This window comes from Tympanuchus pallidicinctus, unplaced genomic scaffold (assembly GCF_026119805.1).
Source record: "Tympanuchus pallidicinctus isolate F22 unplaced genomic scaffold, pur_lepc_1.0 scaffold3, whole genome shotgun sequence".
NCBI lineage: Eukaryota > Metazoa > Chordata > Aves > Galliformes > Phasianidae > Tympanuchus > Tympanuchus pallidicinctus.
The window spans coordinates 70,653,350-70,673,116 of NW_026294747.1; the positions used below are offsets into that span (position 1 = coordinate 70,653,350).

At 41.0% G+C, this 19,767-nt stretch overlaps 1 protein-coding gene across 2 annotated transcripts; it reads right to left on the bottom strand.

Moving 5' to 3' along the window:
• Positions 1 to 1,127: 1,127 nt before the first annotated feature.
• KLF6 (KLF transcription factor 6) lies at positions 1,128 to 10,152 on the bottom strand. 2 transcript variants are annotated; one of them, XM_052692922.1, is made up of 4 exons: positions 9,657 to 10,152; positions 6,536 to 6,923; positions 4,500 to 4,623; positions 1,128 to 3,978 (listed from the first exon to the last, which is right to left on the bottom strand). In XM_052692922.1, exons 1-4 carry the CDS (start codon positions 9,756 to 9,758, stop codon positions 3,927 to 3,929), a joined length of 666 nt encoding a protein of 221 aa, XP_052548882.1. In that variant the 5' UTR covers positions 9,759 to 10,152; the 3' UTR covers positions 1,128 to 3,926. The 2 variants fall into 2 exon arrangements, with proteins under 2 accessions (XP_052548882.1, XP_052548881.1); XM_052692921.1 differs by having other exon boundaries at positions 6,350 to 6,923; positions 9,657 to 10,149.
• Between the last annotated feature and the right edge of the window lie 9,615 nt (positions 10,153 to 19,767).

Here is a 19,767-nt window from a genome sequence, read left to right on the forward strand (position 1 = left end):
CAGAATAGAAGGCAAAATGTCACAAGCCCTCATCCTCCGTAGCCTTTTATTACTTCTGTTGCAACAAGTTTCTCAGACCCCAGCTGTTTCATTGTGAGAGGTATTGTAAGTGGAAAAATGTGCTGTCTCCCTCCCATTGCAGATGAGGATTTTGCTTAAGTTGCCAATTCTCCCTTGCCTCTACAGAGGCATATTGCCTGCTTACTTGCCTGCTGCAAGGCTGAGGCACATGTCCAGGGTCTCCCCGCTATGCCCTTTCCACCTCAGTTTGAATGTATTCTTTTTTTTTTTTTCCCTGTAGCATTTTTAGAACATTTCTAATTTTAAACTATGGATGTTCAAATCCAGGGAGTTCAATTCACATGCCTAATGTCAAGTTTCTCAGCATGTAACTTTGCTATTTCTGCCAATGCTTTTACTCAATGCTCAAGGGATTTTTAACACAAGCAGGAGTGAAACAGAAGCCACAAGGCAACATAAAACGAGTTCTGCATGTGTCCAAAGCTGGTGCACATGCCAGTCATGCTTTGAAGAGCCATTGCTCTTGCTGTTCATAGAGGCTTGAAGTTGGCTGGCTGGAGGTCACCAGCAGGTTAATGACCTGCAGAATGCTCAGGTCCATTCATCTGGGCCATACAGGCTTCACATGGCTCCTTCCGTCAGCTGTGCCTTGAAGGTGTCAGGTTTGCTTCTCCATGGATGGGACAGTTCAAAGGCCCACACCCGGCTAAAAAGTTTACAGGCCTCCCACCTGGGCATCTACTGTTTAGTTCCTTCACCATAAATGCTCACAGAATCTCATTTCCCACAAGCAGAAGTTGTCCTGTGTGCATTCACTTCTCTAGAGCCAATGACTCAGAATCAAGGTGTGGCCTTGCAGTAACAACCCTGTTAACTATTTATTCTGCTAAGACAGAAGTTGAACCAACATCAGCTGTTTATATATGGAAGAACATTGTGTTTCTACTGATCAAGTTACTTTCTCACAGGAGCTTGTCTTCCACAAGGCGACTTGACCCAAAGATGTTTGTACATGCATCAGATGACTCAAGAGAAAGCGTCAACACAGCATTTGGCATTGTTTAGTGTGTTTGCCTCCAGGGAGAAGGATGAAGCCAGACACATGATGCTGATAAGAATTTCTTTTTATGTTATTCCAATAAAAAATACATTCATACAGAAATATAACAATCTTGCAAAAAACAATTTCAAATAAAATCTTGTAAAACAAAATCTTTACAAAAATCTTACAAAGAGATTCTTTAGATAACAGGGTGCTTCAAAAACAAAAAAAGAAATTTCACTAATAGAAACTTTTTCTTAAATTTCAAGCAAAAATGTTTTTTTTTTATTTTTTATTTTTCAGCTTGATTGAGGCTCAGTTATCACCTGAACAAAATGTACTTGCTTGTTAAGAAAATTACAGGCATTTGACATATGGCACACAGCCCCACCCCATCCACACAAGTCTGATGGTATTTCACAATTGAGACAAGCCAGTGCAAGTTTAATGGTTTTTGTTTGGGGTAATTTTTTTCTTTTGTTTACTTTCTTGCTTTTCAGAAGTATGGCTAAGCCAAGGACAATGCAAATAAGGAGTTAAAAAACAAAACAAAACAAAACTCAACTCTAAATAGAAATCCACTTTCTGGAAAATTTAGTTTTTTTGGGGGGAGAAGGGAGAAAGTGCATTTTCAAGCAATTTAAAGTAAAAATGAAATGAGAATGATTTAAGCCTGTGTGTTCCATAGAACCAGATCACTGGCACATACTTTTTCCTAAACCACTTATCTACATACATTTCCAGGAAAGATATACCAACGTATTAGCATAGTAAGCAAGACCAATAATAAATAGAAAAAGAAACAGATCACGTGTTTCATTGCATCAACTGTAGTGAGCTGGTTAAAAAAAACAAACAAACAAAAAAAACAACTGCTTTTGGACAGACTATTTCTATTCTAGGAAAAAACAGTCTTCATTTTAGCTGAACTATGCAAAATTAGAGCTCAACCACCACAACGACTAGCTCACTCACAAGTCCTTCCATAAGCTGGAAAGCCAAAATATGAGTGTACTTCATCTGCACACAGCTAATATTCTTTTAGCATGCCAATATTCGGTTCATATCATTCTTAAATGGCCACAGATACGCTATTCCAGACAACCTAATAACTACAAAACACAGTCAGCAGTCTGAGAAGGACTGAATGCCAACAAAGCCTTTAGCACACCATTAAGCTAAAGGTAAAGCCTCTAAAAACACTAGATTTTAATAACTGTATCTCTCATTTCGTTGTCTCCTTAATGACCATATTTGGGGGAGGGGGTGGAAATATTTTGATGGGCTGTGGCATTTTCTAGCTATGCGTTCTAAATTTTTTTCCTTTTAAAAAAAATATTTATATATTATCTATATATATACACACATACACAGACTGTACACACAAATATACATACACAATTATTCTTCTGCCCACTTTTTAAAAAAAAAGTAATATAGTTTCTTTCTGTATGACCAACAGATAGCTAGATATATAGATGTGAAACTTGTGCCTTTTAAGCAAATACATCTTTTAATACTTCTGTATCTTTAATATGTATGAAAACTCAACATATTAAGTACAGTTGGGGTGTGTATATACACAGTTGTGCAAGGTCAATATAAAAAGTCTCAAGGTGGCAGAACTGGTCAGGTATTCAATTGGCATATGCATTATACTGTAACACAGTCAAATTGTCTAAGTTAAACAAATACTGTACTGACATGAATGACTTTTCTCTATATTTGTCTTTGTGAAGGAGGACCCTGGAAGTAACCTTTTTTTTTTCCCTCATATTATACATTTGATACAGTACAATGCCAGGTGAAAAGAGAGCCTTAATAAAGCATGCATCACCCATACCCCTGTATAAGACCCCCTACAAGAGAAGGTCGCTTGCATAAGGCACCATTATTAAGGTCAACAGTGCATTAACAGCTAGAAAACCAGAAGTTAGTCCTCAAGGCATAAATAAGAGAAAAATTAGCTGCATGAGAAAAAATCAGTTTCTAACCAATAGTGGTTTTATCCACCCAACAGAAAAAATTATTCATGTTCCATACATTATGTAACATTAGACCAATTGTATTTTAGCTGCTCTTAACTGGAATCAAAACTGCAGTCCTGATTAAAGAATGGAAAAGCATATAGTTCCCCAGAACCATGCAATAACTTTTGTATTATAATGAAAAGTTATAGTTGTGTTACATTTGTAAATACACAGCTTATACAATGGATTACAAATGAGCTCTGTAGCAAGTAAAACAAGCTACTTGACACATTGCACGTTTAATAGCTGCACCAGACACCTAAAGCTCCTCTCACACAGGAACGGGGAGGTCCCCATCTCCATTCTGGCATCCTGACTCTTTTTAATTCCCCTTTCCCCTCTCTGTTTTCCCTCTAAAAAGGTGCAGACAGCCCTCCCCCCATCCCTTGGAAATGATTGGTGGTCGTCCCATCTCACAAGATATTCCTCACATACAAGACATTCAGACTTTTTTTTTTTTTCTCTTACAGTTATAAAACAACCACAAGAAAAAAAATGTGCCTCAGCATACAATCGTCAATAGATCCTCATAGCATACAGTCGCCCAATCATTAACATTCTCAGTGCACATGCTCACGGCAAAGGCTTAGGAGCCACTCAGAAAGTTAGATACCAGTGTATGAGTCCAGGAAACCCCAAACATCACGCACCATGGTTGCTATGCCGTTTCTTACATGACTTATTAGCCCTCAAAAGACCTTCAAGGAAGTGAGGTCCTGGAGGCAACTGGGTAGGGTGCAAAATGGCATGCTTTGGCTGGAACACGCATCCCTCTGCTCAAGGCTCTTCAACCTTGACGCCTCTTAGCCCACAGGATTCACCTCTTGACCTGTTCAGAGGTGTCTCTTCATGTGAAGGGCCAGGTGGTCAGACCTGGAAAAACACCTGCAAGGGAAGAATTGGCGTGTTAGCTGGGGGTTGCACCCCTGTATTCTGAGACCCCATATTATGGGCCCCACATTTTGTGGGTGCCCCATCCCTGGAGGTATTCAAAGCCAGGTTGGAGGGGACCCTGGGCAATGTGATCTAGTTGTTGGCAACCCTGTCCACAGCAGGGGGCTGGAACTAGATGATCTTACATGTCCCTTCCAATCCAACCCATTTTATGATTGTGTGATCCCAGGGCACATGGAAGTACTCAGTGTCCCCAGGCACCCAGATACTCTACAGGTACCAACAGGTAACACGAGGGATTTCTCAACATTAACGTGCCCCATTGGGCTACAAGCTATACCCAGATTATTTTTTTCCTCCAATATCAAATATAATAATTTCTAAAATTACTAGACACAATTGTGTCCACCAAGAGATTCCTTCACAAATTAATCTCAAGAAAGGCAGCCTAGGTTCACTTTCCATGAAATGCTAAAAATAACTATTTCTGAAGGTGCACTTCAGTCACATACCTGTCACAGTGACTACATTTAAAAGGCTTGGCACCAGTGTGCTTTCTGAAGTGTCTGGTTAATTCATCACTTCTTGCGAAACGCCACTCACACCCTTCCCATGAACATCTGTAAGGCTTTTCCCCTACAAAGAAAGCAGATTACATGTTAGTCATGACTTCATTCAAAGATCAGTGCTATCCCATTCATTTTCTATGTAAACCTCCTCCACCCCCTAAAGACAATCAACTCTGTTTAACATATCTGAATGCATCAGATGCAAAGAAAGCAAAATTCATCCACCTGATTCCTTCCTAACTCTTGCTGTAACACCACATCAACTGATCTCATTCTTATTGAAAAAAGCGATTTAACAGGTTCACAGGAGACAAAGAAATGCAACCTTCTAACATTCCTGTTCATCTGTAATAGTACCGTGACTCCCAAACAGGTAGCTTAGACCTCAAAGGTGATTACAGACAGCACAGCAAGGCTCCCAAATGCAATTAGGCTACTGTATTGCATCAAAGCTCTCTGTCACACACTCAGCTCCATAACATGCAACCTCCTTCTGCTGAGCCACATTTTCTTGGAAGAACTTGCATGTCACTTTGAGCATTGCTACTTCAGCATTTGAGAAATACCACTTCCATTCACAGGAATGCTCTCAGCCACATAGCACTCGGACAAGAGCTCTGCAATACCTCTGAGGCTGGCAGCTGTTTGTGTCTGCTCAACCACCATGGTTTCATTGGAAGATGTTTCTTCCCCTCAAAATAGACTAATTTTATCGGACTTCTGCTTGACAACGGGAACATCCAAGTTTGCTCAGACTTCCCATAAAAGCCACAAAATGCTGAGCTCATGAGTCAAAACAGGATCTGTTCCTTGAATTGTCTTTCCACGTCATGGAGAAAAATACTGCATAGGTCTTTGCACTGGCACACCAAGAACATCAGGCCAGTTTCTTGCAGTAAGCAGTGACAACTAAGCCAAGGTATAGCCCTACACATCTAACAGCTGTCACAGAACGATGCTGAATATTAATACTCAAAAAGCAAATCAGCACACTACTTCAACTATAAAATATTCTAGAAGCCTTGAAGAATACAGCTTCCTTACTTTCTTTCCCAATAACACACAGGACTGCTTTTTTTTTCCAGTTCAGGCTCCGTAACAATACAGTGCTGTTACTCAGTATTTTGGGATGAAATTATACAGTCATACATTTGCAAGTCCAATTAGGAAGAAACGTTCAAAGAACTACAACAGACCGTGGCTTTCCAAGATTTTTGCTGACATGACAGCACACCAAACTGTTAAATTATTTACAACTATAGCTGTAATTTATAGACTCCAGGCCTTCGGATGTCTGATTGAATAGACCCAATGTAGAGAGGACCATGAAGACAGGTTCGTATGCTACTTTGTGATCTGCCCAACTTTTGGATATGCAGTTCCTGGCTTTTTGTTGTTGTTGTTTTCGTTTAGTTTTTTTTTTTTTTTTTCCCCAAGAAAATCTCATTTCCCTTTGCTTTAGTAATAAATGTGCACAGAGGTCTAGTGTGTATTTTGGCCAATGGCTCTTGAAGGCCACACAGATCTGTAGCTTTCCAAGCACTGCCCAGTTAACCAAGCTGTTCCTGTTTGCTATGACAGCGGACTCATCAACAGCCAAGTGCCTTGGTTTTGGCTGGCTGATGAAGGGAATGAGGAAGTGATGTCGTCTGTTCTGGTAAGCCTCTAGCACTATTACATCATCTCTCCAAACCTGGGCTCCCACCCAGCGCTTGTGTAAGCTGTGAAACCCCCATCATCAGGGGTATTCCCTGCAGGACTTGCCAACTCTGAGCGAGCGTTCGGTTACTAACCTGTATGAGTGCGCTGATGTGCTTTCAGATGTGAACTTTTGGTGTAAACTTTCCTGCAACCGTTAAAATGACACCTGTGAACACGCCTTCTGCCATCTGGCGAGGTGTCCCCATTGGCGGGTGTACCTTTTTCTGCAGTCTTTCCAGCGGTACCGGTACGAATTTTCCCCGGTGAATGCAACTCACCCGGCGTACAATTCCATAGCTGGGAAGAAGGCTCCTTGCTCAGCTCAGGAGACGATGGGGGAGTGGAAGTAACAGACGAACACAAGTTTCCTGAATTGGTTAAAACGTCACTTATAGGGTCAGAGGTAAACTTGGTGGTGGGCGAGAGCTCCTCAGAGCTGTCTGAAGATTCGCTGCTCACATCTGAGTTCAAACTATTGGTCTCTAAGTTCTGACTGGTAGGGCTGTCCTCCTTCGAGACACATGCAGTCTTCAGTTCAGATTCCTCCTTTTTCTCACGTGCCAGAATAATTTTGGTCCAGAGATCCTCTTGGTTATCAAATTTGATTTCAGATGCAGACACGTAGCAAGGTTCGCTTTGAAGATACCGTTCCAGCTCCAAACACGTCTATGTGAAAGAAAAGGGTAAAAAAGGGAAAAGTTAGAAGCTTGCTTAAAAATGAACCCAGTTGTATTTTACACTTCAAAAAGCATATAGGAATGTAGTGCGTTCGATGTGAGGTTTCTATATTCAAAACAAATTACAGGCTCCTCCAGCTGTAACTAGGTGACTGCCACGATGAAAAGAAATTGGTTCTTGAGACCTGGGCAGGAGTTCAAACACACAGCTGAAGGTGCAAGTCAGCTTTAGTTTTCAAAATAGCATTCTAATGAGTCACTCAAATTATCTTCGCTCTCATCATAAATCCATGTTTTTAGGAGGCTGACATTGAAAAGGACTGTAGAGAACCACAACAAATAGTCACCCTGCACTCTCACTCCCTGTCTAATGTCAAGTTGTTTGCATCCCTCTTGCACAAACACAAGTCTGAGAGGATCCAAGCGAACACTGTGTGCTGAAACCCCAATGCCCTGTCAGAAAACAAAGCCCTGTTTCAGCATGGCCGCAGAGTTGCTGTCCGTCCTGTGGGGACATCAGTGGAGCAGCAGACATCCTCCCATTTCCTGTGCATGAGAACACAGCACGCCCGACTTTCAAAGAATGTCACTTCCAAGCACGCTGGCATGCACGCCACATTGCTCACACTGCTCTGTGCATGGTTGGAGAAACGGGGAACTTCAACAACAGAAGTGAGAAAAAGTTCCAGAACAGAAATGTCCTATTCTATACGATGCAAAACGGGAAATTACTCTGAGGTCCTGCTGGGAGTCCCACAATGAACAAGAACTTTATCTACTGGCCAAGAGTACAACTGCATGAGTCATCGCTGTCTTTCTTTCACGCAATGCCAAAGGAGACTTCCTTATAAAATCCTGTCCAGCTGCCAAAAAAGTGCTCTGTTCAAACATACATGCAACAGTACATGGAAAGCTTCCCCCTCTTTCTCCCCCCGACTGCATTCCCCTCTGCTCCATGAAACGAAACAAAACAAAAAACAAAACCACCCTAAATGGGTAAAGCTGTGGCTTTCAGTCAGCTTCAAGTCAGCTCACCTTGCTGACTTTCTAGCCATTTTCAGAGGAGAACAAAAAGAGGTATGAACTGTTATGGCAACAAGCTGATGTTTTGGGATTTTTCTTTCCACTATAGGAAACAATCCATACAGAAGCATTACTCAGAAAAAGGACACACCAAGTTTCCATACCGAACTCTACTTATTTTAGCAAGATCATCATGGTAGCAAAACCTGATCCCAAATGCCACACATTCCCCTCACAGCCCCTTCCCATCTGTCTATGGGAGCACTGCTTTACTAAAGTGGGTCACATGTCGTGGCCAGGCCGGGAGTGTGGGTAAAAAAGGGAAAATAGAAACAAACAACACAAAAACAAGCCCATCACTGCACGCACTGTTCATGCATTTGCCTATAATTGGTTTGCAATGCACGCTGGAAACAAAAAAGGTTTCTAGAGGGATGACACAATAGCGTATTGATTTTCCAAGAAAATGGGAGGAAATGCATTTATTAAGATCTTGTTAAAGTTTAATATTCCGGGCTAATTTGAATTCCTCATTAGGTAGATTAGTAATGGGGGCCGGAGCAAAGCTCTCTCCGAGTTTAAATGCCTCTGAAGGCTACTGGGAAAGAGGGCTGGCCCTGCGCCAAGAGCCCGAATGCCTGAAGGAAACTACTTAGCTCCATTTCAATCACGTACTATGGAGCTGCCTCTCTGAAAGGGGAAGGGGGGGAGGGAAAAAAAAAAGAAAGAAAGAAAAACCACATAGGATTGCATATAATTCACATTGCATACAATTAGTAGGCATGTGAAGGTTTGTAACACTTTGCATATCGTTCTTCTCGGGAAATGGAAGGTTGTGAGGCGGTGGCAGGTTTTGGGCTCAGTCCCCGGGACCGAGGTACGGTAGCAGAGCGCACTGCCTTGCTTGGATCAGATTAGGGCACGAAAGGGGGGAAAAAAAATAATAAAAAAAAGCAACCCAACGAAATATGTCCATTAAAGGGAAGGAGCCTCCGTTCTTCCTCCTTTCCGACCGAGGCAAGCAGCATTGTCATATGACTGACAACTCCGCACAGCTCTCTGTGCTCGGAAACAGCTACATTGTGTATATATATATGCACACATACTTTGTATATATGCGTGTATATACACATTGCTTATATGTGTTTATATAATGTGTACATACATATATACGAAACAATACATACAGACGTGCACGTACACCGCTGTAACCTTTTCCCATCGTCGTCAGAAACAATCAATAATAAAATGACAACAACAGTAGAACGCGGCCGGTTCGGTCGGGGCCGTGTCGAACCCCAGCCCCGCAGCACCGCACCGCACAGCGCAACTGCGGGGCTCGGAACGGCCGTGGAAGGACGGAGCCGGAGGATGCGCCGTTCCGTGCGGCCGCCGCGGGACTCTTCGCCCGAAAAAGCGCCGTCTGATCGCAAAGCGAGACACCTGCTTCCCAGCACCTCTGTGCGTTCGTGCTTAATTCTGCCCCAATTCGCTGCTGACACTTGGGTTTGTTTTCTTTTTCTTTCTTTCTTGTTTTTTTTTTTTTTTTTTTTTTTTTTTTTTTTTTTTTTTTTTTTTTCCTCCTTTTTAAATCCGCTCATCCTTTAATACAGCTTTAAGAAAAAAAAAAAAAAAAAAAAAAAAAAAAAAAAAGAAAACCGACAATAACAACAACAACAACACCGATATCCTGCTTTACCTGTTGCCAATATTCCTCCAGGGACGGCAAGGCCGAGAAGTAGCCCGTGTCGTGCACAATCTGCAGTTCCTGGAAGATGCTGCACATGGGGAGCACATCCATGTCTCAAGTTGCAACAACAAAGTCCGTGCTGGCGGCCGCGGACACGGACAGCTGCCTCTTGTGTGCGGGGCTCGAGGGGTGTGTGCGGGGGGTGTCAGCCCTCTGCTCTCAGTCTCCAAGCCCCCCCCCTTCCTCCAGAGAAGAAAAAAAAATTGTATATATATATATATATATATATACAAATAGATAGAAATTAATTCCTTGGCGAGCTTAGGGAGGAAAAAAGACCCGAAGTTTCATGCAAAGTTTAATTGCACAGCAAGGCAGGACGTCTCCCGAGGCGGCCGCTCTCCCCTCCCGCGGCCGGCGGCGGACACTTGCTCAGGAGCGGGCTCAATATTTGCAAACACGGCGCTGGCTGCAAATGTAACCCCCTGCAAAACTTCCCTATTCAAAGCTGCGCCCGGCCGCTCCGCCGCCCCCGCCCCCGCGCCCTCCCCCGCCCCGCGTGATCCCATGACGCCGCCCGCCGGCGCGGCCCAATCTCCGCCACGCACTCCGCGCCCCGCGTGCCAATGATGTCAGAGCAGCCCAATCGGCTCTCGGCAAGCATCGCGGCTCCTCCTGGCGTGACCGAGCCTGGCCGTGACGGCTCCCGCCATTGGTCCGATTCGAAATTCGCCCCCTCCTGATTGGCGAGTTCGGCTGCGGGCTATTTTTAGCAGGGTATATAAAGCAGGGAAGCGGCTGCTTTTTCTGGGAGGGAGGTGTGTGCTTGTGCGGCGAGTGAGCTCCGTGTACGGGGGGAGGGGAAGCGGCCGCTCGTGGTGCTGCCGGCGCCGAGCGGGGAGGGCGCTGCGGAGCCGCTCGGGCCGTGAGGCGGCCGCAGCGCTGTGCTGAGCAGGGGGTTGCGAGCGTCCGGGCGTGGGGATGGTTTCGTGACCTGTCTCACTCTAAAGACTTTCCTTGAAGGTCTTACGAGGCGGAATCCAGGTGTGTTTGCAGCCTGCGGGCAGGTCTGCTGCGCCTCGTTTTCTCTGTGAGCAGGAATAAATCCTTAGCTCTGTTGTGAGGAGACTACTGCTTGAATGAGGATCTCCAAAGTACAGTGACAGCGACCTGCCCCGAGCTCTCAGGCTGCACCTCGGGCAGCACCCTGCGGAACTTCATCCCATTCAGTGTGCACTTCCACCAAAATAGGTGTTTGTGTGTGGGTATCCTTAACACTGACCCTCATCAGTAATTTGGATCTCTTTGTACGATTAAACAAAATGCAGTTGTTCAGTTGCTTTCTGAAGTTATATTCAGCAGGAGAAACAGACACTGCCAGTGAGCTTCTTTAATAAAAAGGCATCTCATTTTCCAGCGATGTTTTTGTTTCTGATTTCCACTTCCCCACTTTTCCCTATTGCTGGTTACCTACAAATGGTAACTTCATGTTTGGTTCAGCTGCGCGCTGTCATCTGGGAATTAGTGGTGGTAGGAGTCAAAACATTAGAGGTGAGCTTTCTGCTCCCCAGCCTCTTACATCCCATTAATACAGCTGTTTTTTTGAGCACGCAACTTCTGCTCCTGTTTGGGTTTTCCTCTGTCTATGGAGAAAAAAAAGCCTAAAGTCAATAATAACATTATTGTAGGGTCACAAAAACAAACTGATGCTGAAGATCCAGAACTCAAATCTGGAAAACTGAGCTTGCTTAGTAAATAATTTTTTTACTTGGCTTCACATGGTCAATCACATGAATATATTTGCAAAATTGCCTTGTTAACCCCAGATAGTCCAGAAAGTTTGGGTCAGCTTCTGACCAAAACACAAATGACTAATACATTTCTTATCCTCCAAAGAAATGTACAGGAAGAAACAATCCATCACCAGTAATAATAATAGTAAACCTTCTTAATAAAGTGGATTATGCACCTAATTTGAGCATACTTTTAGCTGTGTGAAGTGTTTTGTGGCCTGGGCTGCAGAGTGTGTTCTAGTCATATATAACTCATATATAACATACCTCTGGAAATCCTTAGTGTTTGTACAACTGACCTGTTCCCTCTTTGGGTAAGCTTTTAGTTTCAGACAAAGGGACAGTGAGTGCCACTGTCTGCTATTTATTTATTTGTTTATTTTAAGCTCACCTGTTTTTAGCTGTGTTTCATGTGCCAGAGGTCTGGGCTCCTTGCAGGCTGGGTGAGGTTTACATGTGGAGTTTGAAGCGTATGGGCTTCAATCCCAAGTGTGAAAGAATAGGCAAGACTGTAGCATGAACAAATTTGGTGTTCTTACTCAGTGTATTTTTATCAGGAATTAAAATGAAATAGTGAGTCAATAAAATGCTGATGTTTGGGAGACACTTCCATGGAATTGAGCTGAAGGGAGAGGTGCCAACAGTGGCCAGTCTGAATGAAAGGATGGAGTGTGAATTAAAGGGAATTTATTCCAGTCTGTGGAGGATATTAAATATGAGGACAAGTTTTAATAGGACTCAAAATGAAAGAAAATGAATTAAAAATACACTTCAATCATAATGACTTTCTTTAACCTATACATAGGAGTAAAGTTTCAGATATCCATTTTATATTAATGGCATTGTTTTGAATCATGAGCCAGGGTAGAATTTACCTTGAAAACTTTAAATGAAAATATGTTCTAAGTAAAAAGAAAGAAAAAAAAAGAAAAGAAAACAGTCAGTCCCTTGGGACCACAGCACTTTATTTAGATGTGCCAAGCAGGGACAGCGGCATCTTGATTTAGAGCCGAGGGCTGTTCATTGACGGTAGTGGTGAAGGGTGTCGAAGCATGTGTACAGAACAGGCAGTGCTAATGGGCAGGGAAGGAATACAGCTATTTAGCTCCTTGGATAGATTTCTTGTGACTGCTTTACAGCTGAATCTGGATGTGTGCCCCTGATTAAGTGGAGGTAGTCACAGACTTACTTTCTGTAAGTGTGTTTTTAACTCTATATGATCTGTCATCTACAAAAGTAGCAAAAAAATGAGTATGTATTATATAGGATTAGTCCAAAAGCCAGTGCTTTGCTTGCAGAGTTGCACAATGATTCTTAAGTAAGACTGTCCAACAGCTAGGGTAATCAGCCAACTTATCCCTCTAAGGTCATTGATTTACGAATAGGTGTAGGAAAAGAAAGAAAGAAAGAAGGAGAGAAAGAAGGAGAGAAAAAAAGAAAGAAAGAAAGAAAGAAAGAAAGAAAGAAAGAAAGAAAGAAAGAAAGAAAGAAAGAAAGAAAGAAAGAAAGAAAGAAAGAAAGAAAGAAAGAAAGAAAGAAAGAAAGAAAGAAAGAAAGAAAGAAAGAAAGAAAGAAAAGGAAGAAAGGAAGGAAACAAAAAAACAACCTTGTGTGCTTTATTTTTGTTTTCGTGTTTTTGGCTTGTTAATTTTGATAAGGTTCTGTCTGAAAAGCTATATTACCGCATTAAATGCCCCACCACTTCTCCGTAGTAACCTCTTTGCAGGGGCTGGTGGAATGTTCCTGGAAAATCTGTGAGCCGGCGTAGCAGGAGACAGACGGTGTTTTCCAGGTGGGCTGAGCTCTGCATGAGGCAGGGGGAGCACCTGTTCTGTTCTGAGAATATTCATGCACTTTTAGAGGGCACATGAGCTTGCTCTGTGCTGTACTCAGTGCTGAGCGTATGAAGAGGAGGAAACCTCCTGAAAATGCTTCATGAATGCCAGATGCAGGGAGGTTATATGGAATGGACAGAAATCAATAGCTAGTGGTTTGATTAGGATAAATGGGCTTTATTTAGGGAAAAGAGAGAGAAAGTGTGTCAAGTGCATGAAAGCATTGTCAGTTAGCAGAGAACACTACTTAAAATGCTCTGCTTCTGAGGTGGTAAGTTGCTAAATGGAAAACTAGCATGCAATGTGATTCTAGCACAGATAAAGTAAATGCTCTTTGAGGACATATAAATAGAACTGTTATGAATAGGCAAGCAACTGGAGTGTTTCCTGATCTGTCACCCTGGCAGAAGCAAAATTAGAGAATTACATTGCAGACCACAAGCTAGTGTAAGGCAGTGATAGCTGAAAGAATTAAAAAGAAATCATCACAATAACATAATAAGTAAACATTTTAGTAAACATAACCAGAACTTGTTCAGCAGATACAGTAATATGTTAGGCTAGATGAGTTGTTTCCCTACAAATACTGGTAAAGAATTAACTAGAATGGAGGAGAAAAAATGTCATTAGCTAATGTGAACAGAAGGTGAACCAATGACCCACAACTAAGTAAAAAATCAAAGAGAAGTGGTTATGTTATTTTTGCTTTGTTTTATTTTTCTCCTTTTTTCTTTTCACTCCTCATACCAAGCCCAAAGCTATGTCCTGCCTGTAGTTCACCTGCTACACAGCCTTTGAGTTCATTCCTTTAAGCTCCTGCACTTATTTTATACTCCTAGATGTGCATAAACTGTTGCTGAGAAGATAACACTGGAAAGTGGTATGTGATCTCCATTAGCACTTAGAAGCATTATTGGAACGAACGATGATGACATATAAACCTTTTTCAGGCATGTGTAGTGCAGCACATCTTCCTCAAGTCTGTGTAACTTCACCTTGGAGGCAGGTACATTTTCTGCTCCCATGGCAGGCACTGGAACAAAATTCTGTCAGTGCTGTAATTACTGGTGACAGTCCTTAATTCCAGGACGATTCTCAACCAAGTTATTAGACCTATTTCCTCACATGCCAGTGCTGTCTTTCTCTTTTAAGTCGTTCTTTCTTTTTTTTTTTTTTCCTTTTATTTTTTTTTCTCCCTGATGCATAAATGATAAACATATTTACCAAGAAAACATAACTGCTTTCTTTTTTTTTTTTCCTAGGGTGACATCATTAGCAAAGTGTCAGACTATATTTCTACAAAATCCTCAGCTGAGCAGTTCACACAGTAGTACAAACTGTATTATTAATAGTTGTAAATTCCATTCAAAAAGATGTTTTGTGGTTTGTAATATAGCAAATATCACTTAGGTATCTTAAGTATTTAAAAGCTCTAGTAGTGTGCAGGGTAAATTAAAACTCCAAAAATGTTAGCATGGTTTATGGTGTCTGAACTTTATTATGTCTACTTCTGTAGCAGCTGTCTATAAAATCTTTGAAGTTTTAGAAAAGATGAATTTCTAATCTTAAAAACAAATATAAAATAAAACAATAGGAAATGAATGAAAAGGAAAAAGAAAAGCATACTTTCTTTGCAAAGTATTTTTAGAAAAGATGTGGATTTTAGGATAAGCGCCCTCATAAGAAGTAATGAATACTAGTGATTGAGAGTTGGCTGATGCCAAGTACTGGCTGCTTTCAAAAAGTTACTGACTACTCCTTGAGGTGGAGGAGAAGAAACTGCTATGATTAGTGGTGAAAAAGCAGTTTGAGCTAGGGAAATAAATAGTGTTGCTGGGCATTTTGTCATTTTCTTATGGCCAATTCTTTTTTTTTTTTTTTTTTTTTTTTTTTTTCCCCATTTCTAATTAGTGACCATTATCTAGCAGGGCATTGTGCTGGGAAACTTAATTTAGCCAAATTTAGTAAATAATGAGACCAGATGCCCAACATATACCAATCATTCTGTGAAGCAGGAGACTGGAGGGCTGATGATGTTTAGGTGTTTAGCAGCACCTGGACTGTCTCTTTTGTGCCTTGTGTCTGTTTGAGTAGGGATTAGTACAAGCATATAGAGTTAGCTTATAACTGTGAACTTTCAAAGAAGAATGCAAATAATTATTTCTAAGGAGTGATGCCAATTAGAAGTAGGAATGGCTTTCTTAGAGTTGTTGTGAAACTGCCTTTTCTGGGAATTAGTCAAGGCGAGACTAGGCAAGGAATTACGTGGATGCCCCCGCCAAGAATGGCAGACCTTTACTAGAAATGCACCACTTGGCCTGGGATCCTTTTCCCAGCTCATCACATCTCTGCTCTTACCATATGCTAAGCGTGTTATGTGGGTTGTAAGTTTTGCAAAGGGTTTATCTCTGCATCACAGTACTCCTTTCAAGGGTGCACAGGAGGAAAACAAAGCACCTAGTATGTTGCTGCAAAAATAGGGGACTTTCCAATCAACAGGGTATGGGATGATCCTTCTGGTCCTTTGTAATTTGACTTGTTCCTTCAGTGCCCTGGCCTAGGATAGCAATCTAACTGTGCCTTCTTACCTTGAGAAATAGGAGCCAGTGCTTGGTTTTTTTTTTTCTCTCCGTTAACATCAGCTGCAAAATTAGATACTGTATCTGATATACGCATAAGCAAACGCACTGGAGAGCAAAATGAACTGTGGCCTTTCAGCACCTTGCCCTTCTTTGGGACACAGAGAAGTAAACACAGTCGTTAAAGACTCAGCACCATTACCACATAGGGAACCTTTACTCACTGTTCCCACCTATTGTTATTTGAAAGATCCCATTTCCTGTTTTGAGTAACTGTTGCCAATGGACAAGATTCAGATCTCATTCACAGGAGTGTAACTCTAGTAGCTTTGGAATATCAGCGGGGGAAAGGAAATAAAAAGCAAGGGACGGATGAAGTAATGCTGAGTTTCAACTGAAGCACTCTGTGTTCAGTTCCAGTCAGTGTCAAAACTTAGCCCATGTCATGGGAAGTTGTGAATTGCTGTGTAAGACCTGACACTGACCCATAAATATAGTCACATTACTGTCATTATTGCTACTGTGGTCTAGGATGATGGCAGTAATAAGATAAGGAGATACACTCTGTAAGTATCTGAGATGAATGAGCATATACTTATGCATATATAAGCATGTAGTGTCTAGTTAATGGTTGGATCATAGAAACTTCTTTGCTCCTCTCTATGAGACTGTAAAGTTCTAAGAAATACATAAATGACTGTGTAAAAAGAGAGTTTATATCTCAGCCTAGCGAAAATTAAAAAATAGCAACCTACAAAAAAGAGCCCTTGTTCATGTTGTGGGAGAAAGGATTTATTGTCTGAATGCTATAATGAGGAAACAGAAACACAGAGGTAATTGGAGGATCACACCCACAGAGATACCTCTCAGCTCTCTGTTAGTCACCTTTCTCTACAGGGAAATTTATTGGAAATATAAATGCCTATAAAATGTCATGGATCCTTAGCTAGTATTATCTCTGGGTCTCAGTTCCCTAACAATACAAAGAGGATACTGCTTTCTTTCTTCAGTCTATGCCAAATGTAAGCTTTGGCCCAAAATCACAAATAGAGATTATGGCAGAGCCAAGAAATGAACTCAGATCTTCTGAGTTCTAATCCAAGCTTGTTATCATAAGCTCATCTTTCATTTGCTTTTGAATAACAACCAAAGTGTTAACCCTATTCCTATACGTTTACAACCTGATGGAGTTCTTATCTATGGTGGTCATTTCATTTCCTGCTGGCGATTTCACAAGCTTATCAAAGCCTCCCCCATACCCCCTCCCTCTCCCCCCACCCCCTTTTTTTTTTTCTTTCTTTTCTTTTTTTTTTTTTTTCCTCAGGAGATATGCCATTTCCTTCAGGATATCTCCAGGAAAGCTAGCCTGTCTTCTTTGGAAATGAATGCTATGTGATTTTTACCTGGTGGTGAAATCATCTATTAGCATTTTTTAATTACACAGTCTTCTTTGTCTTCCTTTCCCACTGTTTGTGTATAATCCTTCTCCCTGAAAAATTTGCAGACATTTTTTAGAGATTTTCTAGATGATTTTTGCCAAATATAATGTTTTGTTTTAAATGAGCACATTTGGAGTTCAAATGCTCTAGGCTACTTGCTGTTTTCAAGGGGCAAACAATTAAGTTAATATGCATGCCTAAAAGCCAGAATCCTTCTTTCTCCTGCAGTATACAAAATTAATTTGTGTGAGGATTTTTAATCTCATTTGGCATTAATTTTAAATCATGGATTTCAAATGCACGATGGAAATAAAAAAAAATAGATTTTTTGAAACAAACAACATTGCCTTGTTGCTTCAACTTGAGGGAGAAAGTCCTTAATCAGGTGATCTTTTCGGTAACAGCTGATTCAATATAAAATCACACTTTCGTTCTAAAGAATGCTGACGGTTCTTTGAGAAAAATGATGTTTTGAGATAATTGCACCTAAAAGGACTAAATCTAATTTGAAAAGAACTACTGTCTCATTTTAAATTATTAAGAATGTCTTCCCTAATGCAGAGCTTTTAAGAGTTTATCTGTTTTTTGAAGTCTTGTCCACCTGAAATCTAATTCAACAACATGAATTTGGAAATGCTTTGATCCAAAACATTACACCCGTGAAGTGAATTAGCTACCTATACAGCAAACGTGTGTTGCTCCAATGGAGCTAAACATTTATGCACAGATGACCCAAACTGTATTGTCGTCAAGGGAATTGAAATGCAATGCCTTCATAAGCTGGGAGAAAGGTTTTTTTTTTTTAACTTATGTAGTTATTATGCATTCTTTATGTTGTGATAACACCTAAAGGCCACAGAAGTGCTAAGTCCTATTGAGCTACATGTGACAGGAGCACAGCAAATAATAGACTCCATCCTAAAAAGCTTAGTTAAACATAGCTTTAATTAAGGCTGATTGGACCCTTTACAAGAGCCTAAATATTTCAAGATACAGTGTGTTAATTATGACTGCACCCTTCTCCCTTTAATCAATAGCTGATGACTGGGATATCATTACAGGCAAAAATGTAACATGCCATTTTCCTGGGATTTAGAGTTGTTCCAACTTGGCTAAGTTGTGTAGCAGTGTGAATGAAAAGGAGGAGTGGGAAAGCACTGCCTACTCAAAGGTGGGGATGTTGTGTGTCACCAACTATGAGTACTTAAATGTTGATGAGAACATCTAGACTCATTATTTGGAAGCCTCATGGTACTGGCCAATCTGTACAGACAAAGGTATCCAAACAGGCAATCTCTTGCATGGTTTCAAAAAAAAAAAAAAAAAAAAAAAAAAAAAAAAAGAAGCTTTAGTGCTGCCGGTTTACAAACTAGGAGGTCTGGAAATTTGTCTATGCAGAGATTAACACTGCAGTGAGATTCTTCAGTGGAACTGTTTCCTGTTAACTGACACGTGGTATCTGTGTCCAGATAAACAGATGGTTTTTGCTTTGCAGTGACTCATTATTGCTACATGGTGAGAACGTCCTCTGAAGTATGAGCTTTGGGTGTTTCTATCCTTTGCTTTTTTGTCCTGTTGCTGGGCCCAAAGCATTGCAGAATTGCTCTCCAGCTTTTTTCCTGGTGTTTGTGGTGTTAGTTTTTAGCTAAGTAGGCAGTAACTGTGGAAAAGGCCATGTTTCTTTTAGAGAGATTATCTCATAATTTGAAAGGTGATATGCTTCAACATGATCACAAGGCAAAGAAGTCATAAAAGGAAGAAGAATAGCTGGTCAGAACATCATGGAAAGCTGCATGAAAAGAGCAAAACAAAAATGTTTTAAGGTGACTTCTTGTTTGAAGGATGGTAAAAAAAGTTCTTATCTGAGTGTTTAAAGGCCCCTGCACACAATGGTGCTTGTATGCAGATAGTTAAAATACCATCAGTTCTCTGCATCCACAGGCTCAGGGTATGTGATATCTCTGTACATCTGTAAAGTATTACACACTGGTGTAGATTCTGCTTTGCAGATTAAAATGACATAAAAATTGAAAAATTCAAAAAGATGCAATTAAATGTAAATTAGCTCTCCTGAAGTTTTTTTTTAAAATAGAAGCACTGATTGCTCAAGTAAAATTTCTTTTAAGCCAGTTGCTTTCAATCTTCCCAGATCCCTGTGGAATGAAAAGACGAGTCTCATGGCATGCTTGGAAGGTTAATGAATGTGGACTCTGGATATAGTCTCAGGGTGAAAGATACCTTGCTGAAAATGTGTCACAGAAAGAGTTTAAAAGAAAGGGCAGTCGCCTGAGCACTTAAGTGACTTATAACAATAGTTCTACTCAGAGAAAAAACTTCTTTTTTTTTTTTTTTATTAGCCTACACCATTGAGATATAGTACTATGAATACCAGCCACATGTAAGTATCTCCTGCAAACAGTACGTTCAAGTGTAAAAAGCTTGATTCATGAAATCCTACATTGTAAGTCAGCTGC